The sequence below is a fragment of the Grus americana genome, chromosome 9, assembly GCF_028858705.1.
Source record: "Grus americana isolate bGruAme1 chromosome 9, bGruAme1.mat, whole genome shotgun sequence".
NCBI lineage: Eukaryota > Metazoa > Chordata > Aves > Gruiformes > Gruidae > Grus > Grus americana.
In genome coordinates, this window is record NC_072860.1 from 22816595 (window position 1) to 22826959 (window position 10365).

The window sequence follows — 10365 nt, forward strand, 5'->3', positions numbered from 1 at the left end:
TCTAACCTTGCTTTTACTTTTCAAGATAGATACTGCAAAGAGTGAACATGTTCCTTCAAGAATCATATCCAACTGTAACCCCCAAGAGTTAGAAAGTATTCATTCATTCTTCAGTGACTAGATCATCGGATCAATAGCTATTTTGACACTTACTCAGAAGTGCACCATTTTGTTTGTCCGATATCCTTCATCGCTCACAAAAACACAAAACCAAATCTCTGTTCCAGTGGAATATGGGATCTTTTTTCAGCTTTTGATAGTTTATATGAAGACAAACATTCCAGCCTACTTTTACCAGAGAAAAAGCTACTATTCCAAAGGTAACATCTATGACTGCTTGAGAGAGAGATTTTAAAGTTTTCCTACTTTCTCCCTTGGAGTGGGCAGAAAGGAGTGTTTGAACAGAGTTAGAAAGTAGGTCTTCTCTTCCAATTGGAAGATTCAAAAGACAGACTAGGAGAAAAGCAACAGCCTGCTAAGAATTCAAACAAGGGAGAGTCAAGGGACATGTGCATTGCCATATTTGTATTTACTTGTCAATAGGACATACATGTACTGAAGGATTGCCTTTTCGTGTTGTCAGGAAAAAAAAAACCCACACAAAACACCCACCCAAACCCATTAACCAAGAAAACCCATATTTAAATATAAAGGAAGATTTGAATGCTCATACATAACAGTTAAAAGTAATTTTTAAAAGAAGTTGCACACAAATTGAATGCTCAAGTTTTTTACAAGTTACCTCTGTTGATATATAAACACTTGTTCATTGATGAACAAACGTTCATCAATGTCTTAAGTACTAATGTTATCACTACTTAAGTACTTAAACATTTTGGTTCTTGTTATTTACTAGTCTATTTCGAACTCTCTGCAGTTAGAGATCTAAATAATATAAATTGCCACAGAGACAAAAACATGTCAAAGCACAACACCAGACAGAGATAAACTCACAATTACAAGTCATTGTTGTTAGCACAGCAAAAAGACAGCAATTTATGAGCTGAAGTATAACTTACAAATCTAGTCTACAAGAGCCAAATTCTGAAAGTTTCAGTGAAGTACCAACTCAAGCATACGTACTCTAAATTTGTCTCCATGTGTTGAGCTAGCCACCAGATGAGTAACTTTTGAGCTGAAGTCCCTTCGAATAATCCCACCCATATGATGAACCAAGGTCACTAGCTTAACCTGAAAAATAAAGATTAAATAAGTTTTCAGTATATATTTTTAAGTGTACAGTGCAGGGTGAGAGCAGTACAAAAACAGTTTACAAAGGAAGCTACAGGAGGTTACAGTAAATGTCTAGGAATAGAAATGCTCTGGTTTGTTCTTAAAACAACTTGTTCACATCTACAGAAGATGATCTAGCTGATACATCAGAAGAACTATTAACTTTTTTTTAACATTTAATATAGCCTTGCTCTGTAGCTTGAGAAAGACTACCCAAGCCACCAGCACTCTCATAATCATCATACACAATGCCTTCACTTTTTCATGCACAACAGATTTGAGGCATGTTATCCTCGTTGATTTAGTCAATTCTACCTGAAGGGGCAGTTGCCAGAATTCACATAAGATTGCGATTTGTCCAATTCAAATCTAACAGATCAAACTTAACTATCTCTTATACTGGGCAAAGGCTTTTGTTTTGGTTGGGAGGTTTTTTTTTGTTTATTGTTGGATATTTTTGTGCTTCCCCCACCAGCACTCAAATGAAGTTGTTGATTCCCAGGTGTCCAACAGGGAAATTAGCTGCCAACTGCATCACTGAAATGGCAAAGTGCTAGAGTATCAAACCACTTCATACCTAGATCTGTCAAGACTAAAGTCCTGATAGCATGCCCGCAAATGCTCTGAACAAGACTACAAAGCTTTATCTGACCACACTACTACTTGTGCAAATAAGAGGACACTATTGGGTAAACATCATCTTATCTGAAGCCTAAATCTACAAACCTTTAAGCCCTACTGAATTAGGGCGGTTTAACGTCATTCAACAAAAGAGTGACCAAAAATGGCATGGACAAAATGACTTGGACAAGGAAACCATTTTGTTCCCATCCTCAAATATCACTGCCTCTGGACACACAACAAAACAAAAGAACAAACAACTCATTCCCCATACACAAGCTCTAGTCATGGTTAAATCCCATGGGTGATAGAACAGAAGAGTATTTCCGAAATAAATTTAAAACAGTTTTACCAATCCAAAGGAAAATGTCTTACTAATTCATCTTTCTTTCTGAATCCTGTAAAGCACAGTACCAAGTTCAACATACTTGCACAGTACAGTGGACGACAGGAGAAAGGTAAAGCCTGAAAATAAGAAGTAAGCTTATTAGTCAAAAGCATACTGCTTTCATTAAAGTTTTAATATTATCTTTAATACAGTACTATTGTTCCTAGTATTAAAATGCATCAGACACTAGTCTAAGTCTGTGTATTCAGTTATACCTCAGCTCCAGACCCACCAGCATTCTGATAAATTAACTAGAGCATCCTCTATTACCGTAGGTAGCACTCCATCCCCTCTACGCAACAACCTTTGGAAATATAAAGCGTCTGCTGGAGCATCATTTGCATGCCGCCTTTTCTAACAGCACAACCCCCAGCAGTGGGTCAACAACTCCCACAACTACTGCAGTAGTTGTAGCCTTACTACTGTCTGCCTGTGCTTTCTCACTACATGCAATATTCTAACACAGTATTAGAAACTTGCTTTTCTTAAAATCCTCTTGCTAAGAATGCTTATGATTGATTGGCAAAGCAAAATAGATTTTATTTTGAATACTTAACATTTAGAATTCACTGCACCAGAGAACTACTCAGCTGATTTCAACATAAAGCACATACCTCTCCTTTTTGTGCACAGTGCAGTACTACTGGAGGTCCAATGACACGGCAATCTGCTTTGCAGAGGTTGTTAAAGGTAGAATCTTGGAAGTCTGATACAACAAAGATAGTCTCAAATTCTGGGGAATCAGAATCTCCAAGCTCTTCTATCGTGTCTGTCTTTATGTAGGGTACTTTAATTTCCTTGATTATGGGGATGAAGGGGAAAGCATTGTTCAGGCAACATACTTGCACTACTGTCAAAATTCAACTGATTTTTATTTTGGACCGCTAGAAAAATGTATGATTCAGATTTCAGCACATACAGACTCTCAGGATTTGTGAAAGCTGAATGAGATGACTGTTCTCTAGCATAAGAATAGCTATGAACTGCACCTAAAAAAATTTCTTAAAGCAATTCCTGCTTCTGAAGAATAACAATTCTAGTTACTTTAACAGTTTACATATCAGTTCAGACTCATAACATAGTATTGGAAATATATACAAATAGAAAAAACAAAGCTAAGCACAAAATAGAAATGAAGTTTCAGACTGTCAGAACAGCTTAAGGTACTTCTGGATGCCACTAAGTAGCAGCATCCAGCTTGCAAGAGCAAGCTCCATGCTGTATAAGATCTAAACAACAGAAGTCAATTTTGTTCATTGCTTGATATTTTAAGGGCTCTAAAAATTTGGTCTGTTCCAATTTCAATCGTTAGTTCCAAATATTATTTTCTAGGTTTTTCACATCAAGAAATGGAGAACCACTTCTTACACTTAATTTTAAATGCAGCATTCAATTGAAAGAGAAGTAAATTAACCAATTATGAAGTCAGTTCATAGCACAAACTTATGTGTTGACTCAATATAAGCATGCAATTGAATGTCTCCATTGGTATTTCTATCCCCCTGTTAGAAAACACCACTGATTAAGAGCTGCAGGTATTACTTCCATATTTGAGAAAAAGTTTGTAAAAAGCGACAACTTTGACAAGCTTTAAGTGACACCATCAGAAACATTAGCATATATTGTTACCATTACACCCAATTAATAAAAATTAAAGCGTGTGCACATTTTGGTCCCAGTGAAGTACAACATGCTGCATGCAATCACGTGCTTAATTGCATGACATACCATATGAATAATACTTTTTATTAGTTTTTCTTCTGATTTACCAGGACTAGTTTCCTTTATCTTTATAACTGGTACTTCCATTATCTTAATGGTCTGTGAAAGAGGAGAACTTTAGTACAGAACCAAATTGGTTACTAGAAGTCCAAAAGCATTCCATCTCATTCCAGTGACTCTTATCTTAGACCCACATACCTCCAAGGCTTTCAGAAGCTCCTCATGTTTCCCTGCTTCTTGAACCAAAACCACTCTTGTTTCTATTTGAGGCATTTCTTCTGTTTATAGAGGAACAAGGATAATATTCATTTTTTAATAGAAAAATCCATATTAGGTCTAAAAACCCATCAATAATGTATAGAAGAATACAGGCAGACCGCATCCTTTCAAGATATCTTGTTTATCAGGAACAAGCCTGAGAAAAGCTACTTCAAGAAGCATGTCCTTTAATTAAAGACATACCCAATTGACCATACAACCTAAACTTTCTAGTATATGGTGAAACAGATCCTGCAATTCATGACCAGTTCCCTTATAGTCAAAGGAAGAACATGCAAGAAGAGTCAGCAACGGTGAGGGGAAAAGAAAAATTATGAATGAAAACCAACAAAATTGACTTAATGCTTCTAGCAGAACTGGATACCAAGACTTGCTGGAAAATAAACAGCTGGTATCTTTTCTAGTTTCTGTGTTCCCAGCTGACAAGGTCCATCACTTCCTAGTAACTGCTCAGTTTTACTAAGGAATATTGGAACTGAAGTTAGGTATCTTGTTCTTTTTATTCATGTATTAATAAGCTTTCAAAATATCAGGAGGAAGAGACAAGTGTTGCCTCCATGTCATTTGGACCAAAAGACTGCCACCAGATTTTGGTTCCTGCACTGCAGGAAAACAAAGATACCTTTGTCATTGGTTTTTTAATGTCAAGATTTGTTCTTGAATTAATTTCAAGCTCAAGACTATTCATGTGTCTGAGGACTACCTACACAACAGAGCAGCTGTAGTTTCCAAACACTGCGTCAAAATATCACCTGGAATGATTTATTCCACAGAAGAGGCATCAAATGGAACTAACAGCTTTCTATACGATAGCCAGAAGAATCATTTGATTTCATGGCTATAACGCCAATTTTTTATAACAAGATAGGTTAAAAATTAAGACAGTTCCTTCGCTGGTGAAAGGATACCAAACCAACACCCTTATGGCTACCCTCCACACAGTTCTGTAGTTCAGCAAAGCACTTTTGGTTTTTCAAAACTACCAAATGCCTACAAAGTAACTAGTCGTTATAAAAACATAGTAGTCTTAAAATAAGCTTCTCCCATTACCTTCAACATCCAAAACAGATCCAGGAAATACATTCTCTTTGGAGGTTTCGATAATTTTTGAATCAAGAACAGAAGTATCAGCCAAGAGGCTCCTCCCAGTTTCAGACACCAGCGTACTGTTGTCAGCCATGATTATGTCTTGTTTCTTTCTTCAACAGCTAGGAGACAGATGTGCTGAGCTAAGTTACAGTTGCAAAAGGCTCATTAATAAGAGTTCTCTGACTAAGGCAGTGAGAAGTAACCTCAGACTTCTGCAAACAAAACATTTAGACTCTTATTAAAATCCCACTCACATTGATAGAGTAGTTCTGAAAGAGTATTAGGAATTGTAGAATTGGTAGAAAGGATGACAACAAACCTATTACAGAAATGGTTTTGAGCAGGCTGCTTACTACAGAAATAATTCGTTTGCACAGAAAGCTGCAAAGAAGGTACTTCAACTCGGAACAGCAGGGAAGCACTAACTCTAATATTAATTTTAAAAAATTTCATCTCAAAACAAAAACAAACTAAAAGCACTTGTTTGCTTCAGTGATAAACTATAAGCTAGATTTGAGAGCAAGATTAGCATTGTTAAAGTGAAAGGTTAGAAGAATAATTAGGGTACACAAAGCATCTTGCTAAAGTTTGATTTTTTAGGTGAACTGGCTAGAGTTACTGCAGTTACATAAAATGACTGCCTAGGGAGTAGAACAAGCAGGATTTACTCAAAGAAAAATTAGGTTTCTCAAAATGTATGAGAGTCTCTACAAAGTAAATAAGCATATATATGTCTATCTGTATGATCTAGTCCATTCTCCTATGTTAACTACAATACAGTAGAAGTATCCATTCATCATCAGATAAAGAGGTCTTCTGCCTTCTCACAGAATATATCTGTGCTCTCCCTGACCAAACAAACCTGTCACATTCTGCAAAGGCAGAATTCTTATTCCTCTCATATTTTGTACAGGTAGCTACCTGAATCTTGTACTAGATTTGTACACCTGCCCAACACGCAGCACATTTTCTTTTGTGCGTGAGGCAAGAAACATGCATTTTCTGTGATTCATCATTCACGTAAATTGAAATATTTGCACAGTGATATCAGAAGTTACCTAGAACAACCACTGTATCTAAATTGCTGTAGCATAACTCTCTGTATCACTTTAACTGAAGTCATTCTCCTCATGACTGTAAACGCCCCTTTAAAACAGTATCCACCCAAAGAATATGTTATCTGAAAGAGGACTCCTCATGAGGTAGTAAAACTCTCAGAGAACAGCACATACTATTTTTCAAGTTGTGCAATGCCTGTCCAATTACAGAGCAAAGTAAAAACCAGAAGACAAAAAACAATGGGTGTTTTGGCATAATGGCAATATAGAAAAGAGTTTATGTTCTAGAGTTTAGGAGATCATGTTTGAGACTCTTCGGCAGGATTCATGACTTCATAATACATCAGGTAAGTTCCTAATATAGTGATGAGCAATAAGTCAACACTACAAATCTATCATAATTCTAGGCATATTCAGTTATCAAGATTGCCTCTTTAGTTACAATCTGAATGTCACGCACAGCTGTGCAGGCTCCACAGAATTAAGTTTCCTAGTAGTAAGTCCCAGTCACCCAGCTAGTTTATCTCAGAATATCTTGAGACCTAGCAAGAAGAGAAAGTAATTTTAACCAGAACGAGTCTTTAGGGATCACCTGTCCAGAAGGTTATAAAGATACCACTGGGAACTGTTATACAATTGCCTCTTCTTTGGCATTGAGGGTGGTGGGAAACAACCTTGGAAGATTCAAACCATATTATTAATAATGATTACCACACAGACAGTTACATGTAAAATCGGGGAAAAAAAACCCCAAAAACCTCCAGATAAGGGTACCATTAAATTTCAATCCTACAGATTATTTTTAAAAAGACTGAGACATTGATATGATTCCTGTCATGCTGCTGCTGCTATGCCTAATAACATGTACATGAACATATACTTACAGAGAACTTCATAGTATATTTGGGAGAAGCCCATACTTTGGGTTAGGCATTGATTATCTTTATGGCTTTTCCAATATATTTATTTATGGGGTTCCATTCTGAGTGTATTTGAAAGAAAAATATTCCCTGTTTTAATGGTCACATATTAATTAATAACATAGTCCTAGTCACTAGACTTACACAGTGAGAATGCCAAGATACCGAAGTTAACAAGTAGCACACAGAAGACATGAACATAACAGTTTCCCCTCACATAAAGAAAGAGAAGGCAGAACACCATCACTACAGGATTCAGACAGACCCGAACGCCCTTAGAGCATTACACTTACAAACCACCACCCAATACTTTGCAGAAAGCCCGAAGGTCACAAAACATCCACACACTGAAATATGTGTTTTAAAGCAAGGAGGCATTAAAAAGCTTCCCGTTATGCCCATTTCCCTCCCGAGGGACCACCCAGGAGCGTGACCAAGCTGCCCTGCTGGGAGGCGGCCGGACTTAAGATTAGGCACAGCCGGCTACTCTCACCACATCAGCTAGCAGGTGCCAGCGGGCCTGAGCCCCCGCTCTGCCCGGAGGAGACGGCTAGCGGCCTAAGGAGGGCCCGGAGCGGCGCGGAGCAGCGGGGCTGCCCCGAGAGCCCCCGGGCCCCGCAGGTGCCCTAGACAGAACCCCCGGCCCTCCTCAGCCGGCCCCGCCCCAGACCAGGCCGGGCCGCCCGCACCCACCGCGGTCCTCCCCGGGCTCGGCCTCGGCCTCCCCCAGCCCCATCCCGGCCACGCCGCTCCATGTCCCCGCACCCGCCCGCTCCCGACGCCCAGAACCGGCTGCACCCTCACCGCCGCTGCCACCTGCCACCAACCGCAAAAACAACCTCCGCCATGAGCGGCCGCCGCCACCAATTCAAAAAGCGAGCCACCGCACTAAAGACACCGCGTATTGGCTACTAGCCTCACCGCCCCTCTGTAAGCCGCCATCTCATTCGGCATCTCTCCGACATGTCCCGCCCTCTTCCCCTCCCTTCTTGCACAGCGCTTCGCCTGTTTCCCTCTCTGATTGCATGCTGTACCTGCCTCTCATAGCTGGACGGTCTCCTATTGGTGGCGGGAAGTTTCCTGGCCAGACGAACAGGCCTTGCTGCGGCACCCGAGAGCAGGTTGCTGAATGGGTGGGGGCGCTCTGCGCTGATTGGCTACTGGAGAGTTTCGAACGCTTCCAACGGCCGCGGGCGAGAGACCCGGATGGAGCTGCGGCGGGGGAGTGGCCGGGGCAGGCCGCATCCCGGGGAACTCCAGAGCCGCTTTAACAGATACCCGGTGGCCGTACGGAGATCGCAGTATAACGGCCCGCAGCCTGTGCGAGGGGCTGGTCCTTCGGCGGCTTCCCTTAGCTCGGCTCCCCTCAGCCCGCCGGGCCTCCCTGTCGGCGCTCCCGTCCCCGTGTCCCGATGCAGAGCGTCATGTCGTGGGCTCGGCAGGGCACAGCTGTCCAGCTGTCCTTCAGACCTCCTTTGGGCACTACGCAAAAGGGAGGATAAATAATTAGTGTGGCCGCCGTAAAAACATTCATGCTATTAATAATTGAGTCAGCTCTGCCTTGCCGAGGATATTCGTGTGCATATATGTATATTCAGAATAATCAGTTCATAGGAAACGAGGGGAAAGGGCTGACAGGAGAAAATGGGGCTGGTAAAGGTGAAAGTCAATCAGCTGACTCAATGGCACCAACCCAAAAACTAATTAATTATACCAAACACTTTACTTTCATTTTCTTTTCAATTTTCTCCAATACTAAAACTTTCTGATCTGGAAAGAAATTCTTTCATATGGGCTCAGCATCACTGAAACCTGATTTAGCTTAATGCCTCACTAGCTCGATGTAAAAAGAATGAGATACATGTTATTTATTTATAGAACTTTCTATTATAGGCTAAATTGTTATATGCCAAATTGAGTCCATAGATCTCACGCATTCTTTTATACTACAGATTTTTATTAGTTCAGGTATTTTCATGACTGATTGAGCAGCCATTAGTACCAGTAAGAGTCCACTGACTTTTCATGTTTTCAAAGGAAAACAGAATAGGAAAAAAGCAGAAAAGGATGATGGGAGTTGTTGTTTATGTGAATAAAGACGTCCTGGTGAGGTACATGTAAATTAGGATTATTTTCTTGAGGAAGAGATTTCAGAACGACAGCCTGGAAACCAAGAAGGTCATTCCAATTTTGACGCTTCAGTCAGACAATTACTACATGGTCCTACAATTACTGTATTTCACACTGAGTAACTGCAACAATGACTTTCAGTCAAAATACAGCCTAACCTGGGTCCCTCTGGCACCCCGAAGTACCAGTCTGGGCCATCATTTTGCAGTTCCAGGCCAGGACAACCTTCACTGGCTCTTGCCCTGTTCTGTCCTTTCTTTGCGTTCTTACAAAGTCCTTTTCAGCCAGGTCTTTGGTTTCCCTCACAGCCTGAACCAGGGACCAGGTTTCTGCTAGGTTTGGACCAAGTTCTGCAGTGTAGTTTCTGGAAAAGATATTAGTGATTGTACATTAATTTCCACTTAACCTCTAGATCCTCAGAAAAGCGATATAAAATGTTGTGCCTGCAAAGACAGAAGTATATTTATAAGGGCTGAGGATTAACAGGTGGTACATGCATCACTTCTCAGTTAAAGGTTTAAAAGAATGTGAGACCTAAACATTCAGTACATAAATATGAGCTCACTATGGATATGGAGAGTGGCTTGGGCATCAGCCATTTTTAGAATACACTTGAAAATCCCGAATTACAATCTCATAAAGCAACTAGGGTATTCTGATGAACCCCCTTAAGCTATCCTTCCCAGGACTGACAGACAAATTTTAGGTAGTAATCACTTAAGAAAAGTGGCTAAGATTTTTTTTTTAATCAAGTGCATTTATTCTCACTAAAGGTTAGATCAGGACTGATGACAAAAATAATTACCATTCTTTATATGTCTGACATTTAAAAATCTAAGCGCTTTCCTTATAAAAGCCTCTGAAATAAACACCTATTATTTTTTGTGGCGTAAAATGTAACATGCAGTCAAAACTTGCTGTTCCT

At 40.1% G+C, this 10365-nt stretch overlaps 1 protein-coding gene across 6 annotated transcripts in view; it reads right to left on the reverse strand.

Moving 5' to 3' along the window:
* Positions 1 to 8864, reverse strand: part of ECT2 (epithelial cell transforming 2) — a 31347-nt gene extending 22483 nt beyond the window's left edge. For 2 of the 6 annotated variants that reach the window (XM_054835991.1, XM_054835988.1), the window contains exons 1-7: positions 8138 to 8187; positions 5294 to 5451; positions 4163 to 4242; positions 3971 to 4063; positions 2857 to 3039; positions 2230 to 2319; positions 1084 to 1191 (exon numbers count right to left, since the gene is read on the reverse strand). In XM_054835991.1, the coding sequence (XP_054691966.1) occupies positions 1084 to 1191; positions 2230 to 2319; positions 2857 to 3039; positions 3971 to 4063; positions 4163 to 4242; positions 5294 to 5423 (684 nt within the window). In that variant the 5' untranslated portion in view covers positions 5424 to 5451; positions 8138 to 8187. Of the gene's footprint in view, positions 1 to 1083; positions 1192 to 2229; positions 2320 to 2856; positions 3040 to 3970; positions 4064 to 4162; positions 4243 to 5293; positions 5452 to 8137; positions 8188 to 8344 lie in introns of those variants that run through there. The other 4 variants (XM_054835993.1, XM_054835992.1, XM_054835989.1 and 1 more) reach the window with 3 other exon arrangements.
* Positions 8865 to 10365: the final 1501 nt, after the last annotated feature.